Genomic DNA, 19,244 nt, shown 5'->3' on the forward strand with positions numbered 1-19,244 from the left:
CTTATTGCTGTATTAGGACTACTTGGGCAGAGAGAGAAGACCCTACCTCCTCATGTTTAAGCTAACTGGTATCAACATTTAAAAAGAAGCAATGTGGCTTAAAATTTGACTGGACGTCTCTTCCTGAGAAGCTTGTGAACATCTCTGTGGGGAGCCCAACTGTGCTGTCACTATTTGGCTGATCTTGCTCTGCAGGGCACCTCATACCTGTCCCTCTGAAGGACTCCCAAACCACGCAGCTGGTCAGCTGTCTGATCTGGTGATTCCTACAGCTGCCCTCTTTCAGACTGGTGTTCCCTGCAGGGTCTCCAGTTCCTGTCCCTACTCAGCATCTCACTCAGCCTGTGACAGGCTTGATGAGTTAGGATCACAGTATGCATTCTGAATATGAAGATTCCGCCCAAGGGCATACAGCTGCTAAGGCCTTTGAGGCCTTCTCTCAGCTCACACATTCATTTTGCTGGGCCTGAGCCCTGAGCCTGGGGGCTGTCCTCAAACATTGGTGACATAAACTGCTAGGGGCACAGGTGTATCATTAGTCACACCATGCACACTTGTCAGAGTTTCCAGGAGCAGTAGAGGAGCTGGCATCCACGTGCCCTGTGTTGGCATCTTCAGAGGTGCTCATCTTCCAAGATGAGGGCTCTTGTTTCATTAATGTTTGGAGAAACAATTAAATGGATGGACTGTCATTTGGGCAGCTCTCATATGGACAGTCGTTAATCAAAACAGATTCAACCACAGAGACATTTTAGCGTTGTCTAAAGGAGGAGGAGGGCTGGCTAACCAAACCAGAACACCACAGTCATGTCTTCTCACGGCTGCACACTGAAGAGAGCTTTCTGTAAAAAGCCTAAATAATCGCATTCGAACAGCCCTCAGAGGTGAATCTTCTGCAGAGAACTGAAGGATGCCTGTGGTGCTTTCACTGGTGGGACGGTCCCCACAGGCTTGACTGTTTCAATACTTGGTCCCCAGAAGGTGGCTATGCTGGCTGCTGTGCCCTGACAGTAACAGGAGGTTCCTGAGTGTTGTCTATGCTTTTCCTGTCATGGATATTCAGTCTCCCAAGCCAGATAAATGAAGCCTTTATAAATTACCTTGGGTGGTAGTTTGATCAAGAGATGTTCCTCTTGGGCTCCTGTAGTTGGTGTTTGGAGAGATTACAGAACCTTTGGGAGGTGTGCTAGTTAGCTGGTTTTTGGTTTGTCTCTTTGTTTTGCCAACACGACACAAACTAGAGTTATGTGGGAAGAGGAACCTCAATTGAGAAAATGCCTTCATCGGATTGTCTGTAGGGCATTTTCTTGATTAATGACTTATGTGCCACAGTAGGGCAGTGCCACCTGTGGTCAAGTAGCTCTGGGCTGTGTAAGAAAGCAGACAGATCGATCATCAGGAGCAAGCCAGTAAGTAGCACTTCTCCATGGCTTCTGTGCAGTTCCTGCCTCCAGGTTCCTGTCTTGAGCTGCTGTCCTGACTTCTCTCAATGATAGGAGCATGACCTGGGAGTGGTAAGATGAAATAAACCCTGTGGTGGTTTGCATGAGAATGACCCCCATAGGCTCATGTATTTCAGTACTTGGTCCCCAGCTGGTAGAAGTGTCACTGGGCGTAGGCTTTGAAGTTTCAAAAGCTCACACAGTTCGCAACCTCTCCCTCTCCCCCTCCCTCCCTCTCCCTCTCCTCTCCCTCCCTCCTCCCCCCCTCTCTCTCTCCTCTCCTCTCCCTCCCTCTTTCCCTCTCTCTCTCTCCCTCTCTCTCTCTCTGCCTTGTGCTTGCTCTAAGCTACTGCTCCAGAGGTCCACCTGCTGTCATGCTCCCCACCATAACAAGCCAGCCCCAACTCTAACCCCCTTGAATCAAACTAAACTTACTTCTAAGTTGCTCTTGATCATGGTGTTTTATCACAGCAAGAGAAACACTAGGATAGGAGGTGAAGACCTGCGCGTCACTGGGGGGCTTTGAGGCTTCATAGCCCTACCTTACTTTTTGTTGTCTTAGTGCTTCCTGTGTGTGGACACAAACACGGCCAGCCAGCTTCCTGCTCCTGCCTGCCACAATGTTATGCCTTCCCAGCTAGGAGGAACTCTATCCTTCCAGAATCATAAGCCAAAATAAACTCTTAGTTGCTTTTGGCCATGGTATTTTATAGCAGCAATAAGAAAGTAACTAATGCTCCCTGCTCCAGGAATTCTGATACATTGTCAGAAAATGGACTGACACAATATGACATTTTCTCTAAGATGTGTAATTACAATGAAAAATCCACACAAGAGGAAAGGTATATCGTTTATATGAAATTTTCAATGGAATCTTTGAAAGTTTTTTAATAAAAACCCTGCCCTTTCTTGAATTACCTTAACTTTTTATATTAGGATTTATGTTTGAGACAACACACAATCCCTGTCTAGGTATTTTTAGTGACACCATCTTTAAATTCTTCATGGCTCACATTGATGAGATAAAAAGTGTTAATCTTCCCAGAAATCTTCACAATATAGACTGTACACAGAAATGCAATAATTGAAATTCTTCCTCCTTTCTTTACCAAGTTTATTTCTGAACTTTTAATAGTATACACAGATTGATAATCTAATCAAATATTTTTTTAGACCTGATGTTTAAAAAAACAAGAGAAGCCATGATGAAACCCATTGTCTTGTAAGCTAACCTTAAACATTAGTGACAAAATCTAGCTTGAAGAACTTGTTTCTTGTGAAGGAGCAGACACCCTGGCTTGGGGTAGCTGAGGACAGCAGCAGTAAACAAGAATTATCTGATGCATGTTAATATGCTTAGCCTTGTTTGCAGAGGTTGCATAGGTTCAGAAACTTGTTTGTAAAGGCAGAGTGGGTGCCTATACCCACCCAAGCTTTGCCATGCCTCACCATGCCAACCATTCCCTTGCCTCCCCTGCCTTAGTGCCCAGGGGAATGCGTTTGGGCATTGCACAGTTCTCTTGGGGCCCCCAGAGCAAGCACCAGCCTTTCCAATCATGCTATGTGCTCCTTGTCCACAGCAGACAGTAGAACTCTCTGCTATCCTGTCAAAAGAGATGTCCAAGGGGTCCAGATTCTCTTTATCTGCAGCCTGCACAAGATGTCACTTGCTGGGCATGTGGCCCACAGGGACTTGAGTTGTTTGACCACACATAACTTTCTTCCAAAAAGACCCTGGAGAGGAGTCTCCCTAGTGTTTGACCTGGCTGATGGTGCCCATAGGCCAGAACACAGTCTAGAGCCCCATGAACTTGAGTCCTCTACCCCAAATGTGGTGTGTCTTCCATTGTGACTAGAGGCCATAGCCCACAGTGGTGCTGAAGTACCTGTGGCTTTCATTCTAGCAGCTATCACAGATGTCCCCGAGCTCATTAGAAGTGCTGCAAGCATTCAAAACATCCTCTGCACGCATGGCTGCTTCAAGGAGCGGCTTGCCACCAGGCCTTGTTATTTAACGAGTTAATAGAGAAGCGCACACAAAACTGTATCACAAATTTGCTTTTCTTGTGTTTTGATAGCTCAGTGTCAACACAATAGCAATAGTTCTCTTTAATGCTATGCATTTTATTTCATGCACTTAATCATTCAGAGAAGTTCCAAGGCTCCGTCACAATGCAGGAGGAATCTTCAACACCAAGGCTACCAGTCCTTAATCCATTTGGGAAGCAGTGAGGAAGGTGGGGAAGGAGGATCCTGGCCAGTGAGAGGGGCTGACGTAGACCTGAGGTGCCCTGTAATGTTTCCCATCCTAGTTTGGCACATTCTTTGTGTGTACACATGTGTGTGGGTATGTGCACAGATGTGTATGTATGCTACAAGCATGTGCTGGACAATCACTTTACACTGCATTGTCTTCCTCTACCGTGCCCAACTGGGCTCAAAGAAATATCAGAGGCGCTTGCTTGCCAAGCAGTTTGAGGGCATGGAATCCCCCATTTTCAAAAGTGGTCTGCACCCCTCTAGTTAGTGGGTCTTGGGGCAGATCTCCATGGAGGAGCTACAGAGTGTGAGGCATCAGCCAAGAAACCACCTGGCAGATCCTGCCCCAGCACCCTCTGTAACCCTGGAAACTGCTCCTCCATGGGGAACTGCCCCAAGACCACACCCGCTGCAGAGCTGGAGCAGACCAGTCAGTAAGTGCCTGGCAAATCCCTTGGAGCCACATTATCTCATCTGCTGAACCCTTCCACACAAGCGGCCACTCCTGAAATTTACCACCCACACTTGACAGGGGTGTCACTGCTCCAGAGTATGAGCCAGAGCAGGAATGTCAAATTTCACTTTAGCAGAATTCAAACTTGATTTTATCTTTTTCAGTGTTGCCTTGAATCAGGAGTTTGGGGGAGAAAATTAAGATAAAATTCAGAATCTTAGTGACCCATGCCTATTATCCCAGCATTTGAGAGGCTGAAGTAGTATTAATCACCATGAGATCAAGGCCAACCTGGACTGCATAGTGAGTCCCAGGTCAGCCTGGGCTACAGAGTGAGAATATCTAAAAATTAAAAAAAAAAAAAAAGGAGGATGGGAGGGAGAGAGAACTAGGATTGGTATGTAAAATATGATTATTTTTAATTTAAATAACAAAATTTTAAACATTAAAATAAAATTCACACATCATACAATTCACCTCTTTGGGAAGAGTCACAAGAGTTTGCCCCTCCTTGAAGATATTAAGGGCAGTTAATGGTTGCTGGGGGAGGGGAAGAGTCATATTCCTCAGGGACACAACCACTGATAAGGTCAAGAAGATGGCTCTCTACTCATGCTTATTCAGGCAACTCTAAATGCAGGAGGAAAACACTCTCTCTCACATACACACTCGCACAACACACTCACTCACTCACACACACACACACTCACTCACACACACACACTCCTCACACACTCACACACACAATAGAAAAAGGACTTTTGAAGGGGTTCAGTGTTAGGAGAAGAGAATAAAATAGTGGAGGGGGGACTATTATCAAAGTAATACATCATACATATGGATGAAACTGTGAAAGAATTTTTAAAAACTCTCAAGGATGCAAATCCAATGTTAGTTGTGTTGTTCTCAGAGTGGGGCAATGGTCCCAAGATAAATTCCATACTCCTCAATTAGCTCTGCCCCCAACTTCCATCAAGCCCTCAGGATACTGGTCTGCTTCCTACCTGAATGAATTGGTCTCATATAAATGGGCACTTGATATAAAAGAATCACGCTTTTTGTGATATAGTGTAGTTGGCTCCTCTCTCAGCACAGTGTTTATCACTGGCTCACCATATCTGAGCTCCGCCTAGAAGGGCTTGAGCAGGGTGTGAGAACCCCATCAGGAAGGAGGCAGGCAAAGGCCTTGTCCCCAGGAGGCATGATCCAAGTAACAAAGTCTTCTCATTTCAGAGGATGAAGAGCCCACAGAGGAAATCCTTTAGGAAACCTAGTGTGAGCATCTCACTGAGGGCGGCACCATGAACACCATGTGCAAGCCCAGGCCACAGAGGCTCTGTGGGCATGACTCGTCATTTGGGTTTTATGCTGGGGGCAGTGAGAAGCCTCCTTAGGTTGCAATACAAGAAGCAGTGACATCTCATTCGGGGTCTGAAAACACAGCTCTGAGCACTCTGTGAAGATGAATTAATTATTGGTGTCAGATGTTGGATGGTACCATGTGGGAGGCCACACCAAGATTCTAGGTGGGAGTCTGTAACAGGCTTGTGGCCACGGAAGAGAGTAGTGGGCAGATCTCAGAGAAGCAGAAGCAGGGCCTCACAATAAACTGGACAGAGGACATGGAGAGGAGCCAAGAGTAACATGGAGGAACCAGCAAATACAAGCTCCATCCTGAGGTAGAATCTCAGCCAGAAGGAGAGTCCAGAGTCCTCTGCTGAAAATGTGAGGTGCTGGACCCTTCTCAGAAACATGGAGGCAGCTCTCATTCCTTGACAGGAGAGTACACTGGCCTATACATGGTCGTAAGGGCTTGGGAACAGAATGGAACATCCTAGAGAAGGATATGCTAAATGAGGAAAGCCATCTAGGGTCCTCTGATGGCAAATGAAGTGAGGAGGCCAGGAGACAGAGGGGAGCCAGCAGTGGCGATGGAGGCCGAGGATGATGTTCAGAGGTTGGGCTGCTAGTGACCTCCATGCAGGAGACCAGCTCTAGAGTGAAGAGGGCTCAGAAGAGAGGAGACAAATCAGAGACCATCACTGCCAACAGCTATTTACGGAAATGTTTGCTGGAGAGGAGCAAATATATGGAGTAGATGGGCTGTTTTTCTGCTTCCCTTTAAAGGAAGAAGAAACACTAGGATGTTTGTGCACTGATGGGAAGGACCCACTCGCAGAAGGAATGGAAGGAGCTGGGTCATTGGGGTGGCAAGGACAGCATTATCTTCATCTTGCTCTAACTGCATACTCTACTTCCTGTACTGGCCTGGCTGCCCAGAACCAGGCTCTCCTCTTTCCTCGCCCTCCTTGGTTGTCAACAATGTGGCTTCAAATGCAGTCCCCATCTGACCCTCTCCTCCGTGTGCAAATGCTAAGCATTCACAGTGGATGTCCCATGAGTCCCACACACTAACTAAATCCAGCTCCAACCTCATGCCATCCTCCCTTCAACTTCAGGAGCCTCCTTGCCAATGACTTCACCATGGCCCCTTCACACACTTGTAGCCAGACTTTGCACTTAGCATGGTGAGAAAGTGGACGAAGCCAGCTGAGCGACTTTACAGCCCAGGCTTCCACTACACACTTCCTTTAAGGGAAGCTCTGTAGTTACTTTATTTTCAAACTGTAGTATAAAATCTTTATTTTAATTAGTACAAGCTAGTCACAGTTAAGTCAGAAAAAAAAAGTATTGCTTTGTGGTAATAAATATTCATGTGAGAAAAGTCTGCAAAGCGGTTTATTCTCACAAATTTCTGTTGGAAGAAGTCCTTCAAACAAGCCAGTGAAAATACCTATGTGCAGACTCTTGGCTGCTGCTCCTGCAGGCATCATCTTCATTAGAACTTTATAACCGAGGCTTCTGCTTGTGGCTCTACAGGGCTACACCAGGGCTGTGAACTGCCTCACCGTCCTCTCACTTTCTCTTCTCAGTTCTTCAATGTGTGCATCCAGGCGCTCCAGAATATGGTGAGACCGTAGCTCCTCCTCCTCCAGAAACCTGGTAGCTACCGATCCCAGAGGAGAGACAGGCAGCGAGCACTGGGAGAGGCACAAATCGTGACACATGTTAGGAAGCAGGGGTGGGTGCTCTCCCACTACCTGTGATATTTTCTGCCTAGCAATGCCAAAAGGAGAGACGTCTATATCTTAATGCCAAGAGAGAAAAAAGGAAGTCCTGAAAATATTGCACCACAGGTCTCTTTCTTTCTGACCCAAGCAGGGTTCATGTGAAGTGTAAACAGCTCATTGCTAGTTTGAGAGTATCTCAGCTCAGTCTTGAATGCCTGCCTGCCACTCGGAGAACACAGCCAATGCCTGCTATTTCAAAACCTTGAAAGCACGGAAAATCTACAAAAAACAAATTAGATGCCAGTTAAAAATCTGTATCTTTCCCTTTCTTAAAATTCCACTCCATAGTCTCTGATCTGCAACTCTTGGCTCTGGTGATGTTTCCGATCTAGCACATGTAGTTGGTCCTCATTTACAGGTATATTTTGGAAGTCACCCTGAATGCTGAGTTAGCACAAAATCACTGCCTCCAGGGTAAATAAACACACACAATATAGACATACACACAGCCTGGAAGACTTTCTTGTCTCCATCTGACACAACAGAAATGAGTTTCTAAAGTGAGAAATGACCATCCCACAGCTAACAGCACACTAGCTAGGCTGGAACTGAGGCTCTTACACTACATGATGTTGCCCACCATCATCACGAGAACACTGTGACAGGTGACAGAGGCCACCCTGTGCTACCTCCATTAGGAGCATGCAAGTCAGCTCTCCTGCCCCGTGTGTGTCCACACATGGGCACAGCAAGCCCACACAAGTCTAGTGAGCAGGCAAACAGGCAGCTGCTGAATGACCAGGTCAATGGTGCTGGCCCCGCGGAGTACCAGCACCAAACGCCGAGTACTTCTGAAGGAAAACAGGTGGATACCCACACTCATCAGAGAAAATGACATCCATAAAATTCACATCGTCATAACAGGGAAGGTGTGCTGCCAAACCTAGGAAGAAAGTCACGTCTCTGGGTGTTGAGTTGTTTTTTGTTTGTTAACTACATGTAAGTAAAACATTCATTTTGAAAACTAAAGGGGAACCTTTCCATGGAATTGCTGGCACATTTTAAAAAATCAAGGGTAATAAACTTTTGCAAGGATGCCACCGCAGCTGACACCAGGCAATGAAAGGCCCAACACAAGTGCTTCCCTACAGAGGGCAAAGGACCGTGGAGCCTGGCAGTGGGGGCGCCAGCACAGGGTCAAAGATAGCCTCTACTACCAGGGTCATCTCAGGTACCCAAACACACTCTGCACACCTCAGAGCACCGCCCTCCGCCACCTGCCACCAGCCCCTTCCCCACAGCCCCTTTTCCTTTCTCACTACCCATGCTTTGGGACTCTGCTGGCATTCAGAAACAGTCCTTGATGCAACTGCTGTAGCACAGAGTCAGTCTTCTCTGGAAAAGACAGGCAGGAAGGGGCATGCTAATGTCAGTGACTACCTACACTCCTGTTTCAGAATGTGCCTTCACAAGTAACGCTGCATGGTGGAAATGTGTGAAAATAATAAAGGGTACTGACTGGGACCTAGTAAGAAAAACAACAAAACACCCTCTTCACCTTAAAATTAAATATAAAAATAATGTTAAGATTAGAACGTTTCCATACCGAAGATACAAACTCTTCTTGGTCATTCATACAGTCAGACAGGCTGTCAGAAAAGTTGCCATCGTTTATGTCTAGCATTGAAGGCAAAGAGTGAGCATGGCACAGAAAGTTGGAAGGCAGAGACACGGTGGAGCTGTCAGGGCTGGTGTGAGGACTCGGGGGGCTGGGGCCCCTGGCCATGGGGTCTATGCTATCCAACGTTTGTTCTCGAGGCGAGTGGTGACCTTTTTTGTACTGCTCAGTCTTTATCCCATCCTGTCTGTGCTGGCCATAGGTTGGCCTGGATAGCAGATTAGAAAACAAAATAAATGAAAAATTGTAGCAACTTTTCTTTCCGATAAATGCTGAAAGAAGCATGCTCATCTGAACGTTAAATAAGAGGCTAGGCAGCAAGATGCTGTCACTTAGAAACCAGCAGCTCACGTAAGGAAACAGTTCCTCATTCATCCAAGCTCTGCTCTCACGCCTGCACCATAGCAGAGACCAAACAAGTGCCACTGCGATTCAGAGTCTCCAGGCAGGCCAGCCCCAGGCCCAGAGAAGGCAGCCACATAATGTCACTGTGGGTGAGAGTGCCACTGAAGGCTTCTCACAGGAAAACACACAAGCCAGCCGGCTTCTCACTGACTGAATCTTTCTTACAGTAACAACCTAATATTAACTGACCAAAGATACAAGGGGCGCGTTTATAAAACGCCAAGTTTTACTTCTTAAGGAACAGGGGGATAGAGGTGGTGGGAGCAGCATACAAAGGCTCTGGGGAACAAGATGGCGTTTGCACCTATATGCAGGGTGCACAGAACAAAAGCTGTAATGAAATGAGGCCCAACCACCTGAGCTGCCTGTGCACTCTGCAGTGAAAACTAAACCCAGAGCCTGCGATGACTGCACTTCTCAAAGCAGAGGAAGTCACACTGCATCACACACACGTCAAAGAGACGGTTAAGAAACTTTACTTAAACTCTGCGTTCTTGAACTCAGCTGCTCTGCTGCGTGCTGGTTTAAAGATCCTGCCATCTTGTTTTTTACACACATGAGTAGCGCGCTCCAGCTGAGATTTGGTGTTCATCAGATCTTTCTGTAGTTGTTGATTTTCAGACACTAACTTATTTAATGCCTCAATATAATTCTCCTGGAGTTCTGTTAGTGAAATCTCTTTTGCCTAATAAAGAAAGAATACTAGAATCACTCGTATGCTTAAGGGTACTTACGATCAATCTGCAACAGTGTTGGTTGAAATAGTTCCTTTTCTAGTTTTTTAACTAATCTGTGGCTTTACTTAGAGAAAGTGAAGATTTGTCTTTAGTCATGTTAAGATGAACACAGAGAAAGCATCAGTCTGCCTAGAGGGAAGGGAGGAGGAAGTTGGGGGCAGGGTGGCTTCCTCCTGTACATGGACATTAGGGATGGAAACAGGGCAGAGGAAAGCTTCAAGGATCGGAGACAGAGGAGACCAAGAATGGAACAGCCATGGCTCTTAAAGGAGAAGGAGAGGTACCCTTTCCACCCCACCCCCACCCACACAGAATGCCTATGGAAGGAAATCAAAAGAACTGATTCAAACAAAGTAATTTAAACACAAGGCTCTAAAAAGAATTCTGCCCAGAGGGGTAGCTTTTAAATAAATACCCTCTCATCTTAAGCACTTTTTGCCACCTAGTTTTACATAAAGTTAGGCGACACAAAAGCAGGACTCAAGTATACAACAGGAATTACTACCGTGATCTGCTCTAACTTATATGATCACATATCTTACTTCTTGATAATGCAGGTCTACTTTTTTTTTCTCATGATAGATTTAATTAGCATTCTACAAGATTATGGTGATCTTTACAGTTTAACATTTCATTTTCTGTAAAGAAAAACTGTGAAAGCAAGCTGGTTAATAGTGATCTGATAAACATAATTTACCTGTCAAGTCACAAACGTGTAAATCATCTGTAAATTAGGAATTACAAGGCCTTTCAGTAGTTGCCCATGGCTGACAACATCTCAGAGAGAAGTATTTGCAGGACACAGGGCTGCACTGTCAACTGCTACCCATCTTTGTATTTGCAGGACACGGGGCTGCACTGCCCACTGCTACCCATCTTTAAAGTGGCCAATATTCATGAGAGCTGCTGCTTCATTAACATAATTAGATTAATTTGGAAAAGTAATTTCACCTTCCTAGGTGGTAGCATGCAAAAAGCATTTCCTAATAATCATGTTTTGATAATTTGTACAAGATATCCACACTGTATGTAACTCTGGAACCATAGAAAGCTAAAACTGACAAGATTTTTACCACTTTGATATCTAAAGAAAAAAATCATTAAACTAGCATTTCTCAACTGGTGGGCCATGATCCCCTTCGGCAAACCTCTAGCTCTAACAATATTTATATTATGATTCATAACAGTAGAAAAATTATAATTTTCTGGTTGGGGTCATTACAACATGAAGAACTGTGTTAAAGGGTCAAGGCATTAGGAAGGTTGAGAACCACTGCAAACTCTTAAATAATACTGTCTTTCTATGCATCTTTCAAGAATCTCCAAGACTTAGTACTACTCCAGGTACATGACTAGTAAAAGTAGCATGACAACTGGGTAGTAGGCATGTACTTAGCGGGGTAAAGAAGAGTCAGTGTTGCCACTAGGATTCAGGAGAAGTTCAGCTGCACACAACTCTGGGCAGAGTCTGGCTGTGACATGCCCAAAAACTCAGTTCTGAATATGAACACACTAGGGTCCCTAAATCTTTAACACTGCCAAATCATATATACTTAAAGGATCCTGCAGTGTCTATCAGAATAGTTCATGAATTACCTACCACTTACTCAGTATTGGCTTTATCAGGGCATACAAAGTCATTTGTTGTCCATACTCCCACTAAGTTACCTATCCACTCATCCATTTACCCACTCACCCACTAATCCACCCATTTATCATCCATCCATCCAGTCAGTAGACAGCCAGCAGGTTAGCCGACTGGTCTCCCAACTCTTTCCCCCATCCATCTTCCACCTCCTTTATAAAGCATTTAGTGATGGGACTGAAAAGATAGTTCAGGTGCTAAAGTACTTGCCATGCAAGAGGACCAGATCTATAACAGTCGTGTAAATGCTGGCTGAGTGGACATGATGGTCTGCCTATAATCCTTGGAAAGAAGAGATAGAATCTCTGGAGCAAGGTGGCTAGCCAGGCCAGCCAAGTCAGTGAGCTCAGGGTTCAAGTGAGAGATCCTGTCTCAGTACAAAAGACAGAGAATGATAGAGGAAGATGCCTAGTACCACCCTCTGGTTTCTAAGCATACACACACACATACATGCCCACACAAAAATAAAAACAAACATTTTTAAATGTTTGGTTATTGTTTCCTCTCTTATTTTTTCCCCATTCATATGGGTTTATGCTTTAAAAGAAAAAAATTTCATTATAGTATCTAAGGGATGTGGAGCGAGGGCAAAACTGAATAAATACTTCCATCTGCTGTATCAAATGACAATATATTTCACAATATAATCACAAATCAACCATTTTAGTAACCAGTTTATTTCACAATACCTGCTGTGCCCACTTCTGAACATTTACTCCTACAAGAGGGGTTCTTTGGGAATGCAAACTGCTAAGGACACTGAAGAACTTGACTATCAACATCACAGATGTAAATAAATACACAGGAGTACTTGGGGCTGTGTATATTTACAAGTTTGATGTCCATCACCCAACTGTCCTGAAGGCCATGTCAATGTGCATAGCAGAGTCTGTTCTTTAAACGCTTGCCAAAAGAGGCCATATGTTAGCTTTTTTAAAGCACTAGCAAGAGAAATTTTATTTTTAACATTTTTGGTTACTCGGGAAGTTGAACAGCTTTTCTTGCTCACTTGGATGTAAATTTCTATGAAATATCTACTCAGTCTGTGCCATTTTCCTACTGCATCTCTTTCCTTTACTCTTGTAGGACATTCTTACTTGTTAATACTCTCTGTTAGCCTGTGTCTGCTTATGGGTTACTTCTCCTCGTCTGTTCATTTGTTTTTCACCTCTTTTGCAGTGCTAGGGATATCAAACCCAGAGCCTCATGCTAGGGATATCAAACCCAGAGCCTCATGCTAGGAATATCAAACCAAGAGCCTCATGCTAGGGATATCAAACCCAGAGCCTCATGCTAGGGATATCAAACCAAGAGCCTCATGCTAGGGATATCAAACCAAGAGCCTCATGCTAGGCAATTGCTCTCCCTTCAAGCTACACTCCCAGCCCTTTTGTTGCTATTTTTATTCTGAGGCAGGGTCTTGCCCAGTTTGGCCTTGAACACTTGGTCCTCCTGCCTCAGCCTCTGGGATTACAAGCATGGGCCGCCATACTTGGCTTATGTTATTACTTTTTAATGGAGTCTTTCACATCTAGAAATTTTACATTTTACAATGTAAGATCCTTATGGCTCATGACACTTAGAGAACCTTGCACATCTAAAAGATTACAAAAATAGTCCCCCATTTTCCTAGTCGAAATTAAATGTTCTTCTAGCCCCTTGCATTTTCTTCCATCTCAGCCTCCATGACTGTGAAATCGAACTACTTAGGAGCAAATAGGAAGCCTTGTGTGACTATGTATCTTTTTGGAGGCAGAATACTCCCTGGAAGTTCAGAAAAAAAGAATTCAATCTTCAGACATTTGACCTACACCAAAAAAAAGATAGGTCAGAATAGATGTATCATTTTATAAATTATAAGACTTTTATAATAAAATGCTTAAAGAATATCACACTGCCTGGAAGCCAATCTTGTTCCCTCTGATTTTACAGTAGCTTATATGTATTTCTCATGATCTCTATGAAATTACTATAATGTCTTTAGAGTCAAGAATTTGATTATTCATCCTGTGTTCCATCTAGCACTTACTAAATATTCTAGAATATTTGACTAAATGAACTATACCTCATAGAAATGCAATAAAAACTGAATTATTTCAAAGATGGCATTATAAAGACACTATGAGCACAATCAGATAGTACTAAAACCAGCACCCAGCATCTGTTCCACACTTTCTGTTAGCACTATGCTGAACCTTTTGCAGACACTCTACTTTCTGAGAACACAGACTATAGCAATCTTATCACACACATAACAGGAAAACTATCCTACCGCTGCAGCAAAAACTCCTTTACAAGTAGGATGCTTACATTTCATGAGACTGTACCTACCACCAGTTTAATTTTAACTTCATCTAACATCAGTATTCACAAAGCTACTCCAATGGCTTCAGAAAAACAAAAGCTGACGTGTCTGTGTGTGTACCTCATGCAAGCCCAGCTCCAGCTTCATCACTGTTTCAGAAAGACGTCGATTCTCTAACTTGAGTGATTCCAGCTGACTCAGAATCTCCTGAAAAAGGAAAAATCAGGGTGAAAAAAACCCACATAAATCAAATGTATCTTATGAAGCTTTCCATGGGTAATTTTCTCTAGTCTAGTTATTCTAGTCTACATTCACATAGATGTGTACATACAGTGTATGTGTGTGATGCATGCACATGAGAGCACAGCTGTGCCTGCCATGCAGAAACCAGTGCCAGTGAGATCTCATAACCCGCCTGTCTCCGCCCACCCCACCTCACTCCTGCCCACCCCCACCAATGCTAGGGTAATAGGACAGAACATGCAGCCATGCCTGGCTTTATGTGGGTTCTGGGGATCTAAACTCAGGTCCTCATTCTTGCAGAGCAAGAGCTCTTACCCTTTGAGTCATTTCCCAGGCCCCACACATCCTTTTTAAAAGAAGGTGTCAAAGGTGTTAGCAGGTAAACCACATGCATGAAATTAAATGTCACTCTGAATGATGAGTGGGAGCTGGAGTAGCAGTTTCAGGTCACCTGCAGACCCTTAGCCACGCCCTGCTTCCTCCCCTGATCTCTCCACTTTCAACACCACATGGAACTGCACTTTCATAAAATGCTCATTTGTTTTCAGTCCTCACCCCGCTGATCTTTTCTGCTTGGCTATCTCCATGGAAAGTCTACTTTCGCACCTTCTTCCTCAGCAGAAACTACCTGCAGAACTTCCTCACCGCTCCCTTTTTTTTTTAAGGTTCCAGCCCACTATCTTTTATACCCAAATTGAGAAATACCCAAAGTCTGATTCAAGCCATCCTTGTGCATACTCTATTGCTTTCTCATTATAGCTGCTATGTCTGGGGAGTGGGGGTTCAAATGCCAACTTCATGCAAGGACTTGCAAAGCTAAATGGCTAACCTTGGATTCCAGGCTTCTATGAAGATGACTAGCCAGTTTTCCATATACAGTTCCAGGCTTTATCTGAAATCAAGTGTGCCACACCAGTGTTCCTCCGCTAACTTCCCTATCACGTGCATCTCTCACAGAAATGTATCATCCTCCTCCACACTTCAACTATTTTGTCTCCTTACAGAGCATTAGTTGGCTGCTCAGTAACAGCTTCTCTCACTGTCTACTCTGCTATCCTACTCCAATCAAACACAAAGCCGAGCTGACCGTAGCAGCCAAGAATCCCCCAGGACCCACCCACTTCCCTCTACAGCCCGTGCACACAGCTCAGGCCACAGCTGTAGTCAACTCCTCAGTCTCTCCACCATTACGAATTCTCCACTTGCAGCAGAGAACTTTACTCTAGAACGGGAACTCCTGGCTGTGCCCAGCATCTTGCCCACACAGCACTGGGTTGGCCATCTTCCTTGTCTGCATCCAGCAGACCCTCCCACCAACTCTCACAACACTGCTTGCTGACCAGCTCAAAACAGGTGTCTACTAAAAGTTCACTGACGTAACTATGGAAGTTACACCTTGAAGAAAATCATTCTTTGGAAGCAAACAAGCAGACGTCAGGTAGAGAGCTCTGGAGGACTCACCTGGTGTTCTACTGCCTTTGCTTCTGCTTTCTGCATCTCTGCCTTCAGCTGCTTTTCCATGTCTGAGGAGGAACACTTGGCAGAAGCAATAGTGATATCTCGCTGGTGTAACTCCCGGGTTAGCTGGGAGATTTCCATCTTCATTCCTTCCAGTGCGGAGCTATAGGTCTGATCAGCCTGCAGAATCTGTTCTTTCAACTACAGAGATGCACAAAAAAGACCCAAAGTTCAGAGAAAGTATTTAGAATTCAAGTATTGGTAGTACACAGTGTTAATTCTAGCACTCAGGAGGGCAGAGCCAGAAGCAGGAAGACCCCGACTGAGACCAGCCAGACTGAACTTCACAGGAAGACCCTGCCTCAAAAAAACAAGGTTTGGCTGGGCGGTGGTGGTGTACACCTTTAATCCCAGCACCTGGGAATCATAGACAGGAGGATCTCTATGAATTTGAGGCCAGCTTGGTCTACAGAGCAAGTTCTAAGACAGGCTCCAAAACTACAGAGAAACTCTGTCTCAAAAAAAAAACAAAAACAAAAAGAAAAGGACAAAAAAAAAAAGGTTTGGGGATGTAGCTCAACGGTATAGCACTTGCCTAGCATGCACAAGGCCCTAGAAGAAAAATATACTTGAGAGAAAGACAAATTGTTAATGGCTGCCAGGAGAAGGGGTGCCGTTTTCTTGGGTGGTGTAAATAACTCTCATCAGTGTTCATGTGAGCAACCCTAACTAAACTCAGTAGGCCTAAAAGAAAAACAAGTGAAAGTAGCAGAGATGGGCAAGTGAGCTCAGCAGTTGAAGGGGGATAGAAGAGGATAATGGGGGAATATGATAACAACACATAGTGTGTACATATGAAACTGACAAGTCGATGTTTAAAATGGACATAACAAAGAAAACATATGAAACATTAATAAGGTAATGTTTATCTTACCGCAAGAAAGCTTTACTAGATTAAATAGACAAAAAATGAGCAATTTACCAACTTGTATTATTATTCTGAAAGTCTGGTGGTTAAACTTAACATCATGTATTAAGTCTCAGTAGAGCCTGAGTTACTCAAACATGGAAAGTCAATGTCAAAGTCTATGCCCAATTTATGTAGAAGGCCCTAGGACTTTCATTCCTTTCACAGCTACAAATTAAAATTGTGATTTTCTGGTTCACAGAAAGAAATCAGGAAGAGCAAGAGCTTTTTGGAGTGGTCAGGCTACAACACTCCTGCAGCAGAAGCATGAGGGCCTTGTCTAGATAGATTCTCAGCACCCACATAAAATATGCCGGGGGGAGGCACGGGAGGAGGGCAGGGAAAGGGAGAAGGACCTGGAACTGACTTGTGAAGCAACCTTGTTTCTAATCTAAATTTAAACTGAAAAATAAACAAATAAATAAATAAATAGAAATGCCTCGGAAGTTTGTGTATGTCTGCAACTCTAGCATGGGGAGAGCAGACACAGGTCATCCTGGAATCACTGGCCAGCTAGGCTAGTCAACCAATGAGTACTGAGTTCAGCAAGAGCCCCTGGGAAATCCTGTCTCAAAGAAGGGGGTGAGGGTGTGGGAAAGAGATAGCAATACACAGATACCCAACATCTACTTCTAGGCTCCATATACACATATAAACACATACATGCACACGCATGCACACATACACACACAAACCAGGAATAGTCTTAAGAAGTAATGAAAAACATAAATTGGGCCAAGTATGGTGACACACACCTCTAATCTCAATATTTAGAATTCAAAGGCCAGAGGATCATGAGTTTGAGGCCAACTTGGGCTATGCAACAAGATGAAGTCTCTAAATAAAAGCAAGTAAATACATGCCAACAAAGAGGAGAACTAGAGCCCTTTATTAATTTATTTTTGGTATTTTGAGACAGTCCTGTTTAGCCCATGGTGGCCTTGATTTCCTGTGTCTTCACCTCCCAAGTGCTAGGATTACAGTGTACCAGCACACTGTAATGGTGACAGGTCCCTTTAATAAAAAGGCTCTGAATACTCAACAGCCAATGAGGGGACTAACTACATCATACCAAAGAGGAAATTCATATTTATTATTAGCCAGTGAGAAAATATTAAATGACAGGTCATATAATATCTCTTTGTAAGAAACAATATAATTGTTAAGATTTGTTTAGAAATCATGATATTTAAAATAAAGTTTTAGAGTTCAAAGTGAACAGATTTCAATTATATTCTTAATTTACTGAGTCTTTCACAATTTCATATACATGCACAATCTGCTTTAATAACCTCCCCACCATCCTTGTTTACCCCTTGCTTCTCCCACTGAACCTCTCCTTCCCAGACAGACTTCCACTAAGCGCACTCCAGGTGCCCATCCACATCAGTCTTCCTGTAGATTCCCTCACTGATTATTTCCCAACTCAACCCTCGGTTCATAAATACATGCAACTTTGTGACCCCAGGCACACGGGTTTCACCTTTTTAATCTCCGTCCTGTACTCATTGTTATGCCCTTCCATTCTCTTCAGTTCTTCATATTTTTCCATTAGCTCTTGGCTCAGCTGTTTACATGTTGCGCTCACAGATTCCAAACTGTATGGCAGAAATACAACCACATATAAATAAATACAATTCCTGAAATCCACAAGATGGGTTATCTAAATGTACCCTCTTGATGCCCAACATACATCCTCCAAATAACTTAAACTTCAAGCCTCACGTTAAAAGTCTCTTCCAATTCCCCATCACCAGACGCAGTACATCCATCTCAAACCTTAAGCTTTAACTTCAATGTTTACCTCTACTCCTTCCCCTTGCCTTAAACTTAACTGGTTACAGAACTATAAAGATACCAGCAACTTTACTAACAGTTTTACTATTGCTATATGATTTTTCTCTAACTGTATCAGAGAGGGAAAGCCAATGGGAACAAACACCTCAGCAGCACATATGCCAGGCCAGACTATACAAAAACCTCAAGAACAACCTTTAAAGAGTCCTGACTCATTATTCCCATCAAGAGCCAATCCTTCTGGGACATAAGAGCCACAAAGGCAGCATGTCTTGCATCATACTGCTCTTCTCTGACATGATCCTGCTAAGCTTTGCTGCCTGCCATGGCCATTTGTCCCTCCTGCCTCCTTGTGTCAACACACATCATCCCTTCACCACAAAGCACCTTCTTCACCTACCCCTTGGTGTCCAATACCTCCCCATGAACTAGGTCAGCATCTACCTGATTATAGCCACCCAATCCTCATTCCCCGGATCACCTTATAAAATGCAAGTTCACTATTTACAACTTGAAGGTAAATAAATGTTTCTAGAATTTTCCTCAAGTCCTTTAACATGAATATTTTATCTCTGAAACTAAAATTTCTACGATTAAAATATTTCCCTTCTTACTCCTGCCAAGCTTAGCCATAGCCCTTAGCTCTCTAGCACATAGACTATTCCACAAATGCTTAGTACTATACTGTTTCACAAACATAGCCAACTTATTCAAAAATATCATCTTTGTAGCACAATAGCACAAAAACAAACTCTCCTTTCCTCTTTTAGGTGCTATTTATAC

At 43.9% G+C, this 19,244-nt stretch overlaps 1 protein-coding gene across 7 annotated transcripts in view; it reads right to left on the reverse strand.

The window, feature by feature from the left end:
* Positions 1 to 6,876: 6,876 nt before the first annotated feature.
* The window catches only part of Cep63 (centrosomal protein 63), a 47,448-nt gene continuing 35,080 nt past the window's right edge, over positions 6,877 to 19,244 (reverse strand). For 4 of the 7 annotated variants that reach the window (XM_013114980.3, XM_013114979.3, XM_021228343.2 and 1 more), the window contains 6 exons: positions 18,148 to 18,262; positions 15,701 to 15,898; positions 14,117 to 14,203; positions 9,789 to 9,994; positions 8,833 to 9,112; positions 6,877 to 7,196 (listed from right to left, as the gene is read on the reverse strand). In XM_013114980.3, coding sequence (XP_012970434.2) covers positions 7,038 to 7,196; positions 8,833 to 9,112; positions 9,789 to 9,994; positions 14,117 to 14,203; positions 15,701 to 15,898; positions 18,148 to 18,262 — 1,045 coding nt within the window. In that variant the 3' untranslated portion in view covers positions 6,877 to 7,037. Of the gene's footprint in view, positions 7,197 to 8,832; positions 9,113 to 9,788; positions 9,995 to 11,947; positions 13,499 to 14,116; positions 14,204 to 15,700; positions 15,899 to 18,147; positions 18,263 to 19,244 lie in introns of those variants that run through there. The other 3 variants (XM_021228344.2, XM_005072026.4, XM_013114981.3) reach the window with 3 other exon arrangements.

Source organism: Mesocricetus auratus, unplaced genomic scaffold, assembly GCF_017639785.1.
Source record: "Mesocricetus auratus isolate SY011 unplaced genomic scaffold, BCM_Maur_2.0 Super-Scaffold_100691, whole genome shotgun sequence".
NCBI lineage: Eukaryota > Metazoa > Chordata > Mammalia > Rodentia > Cricetidae > Mesocricetus > Mesocricetus auratus.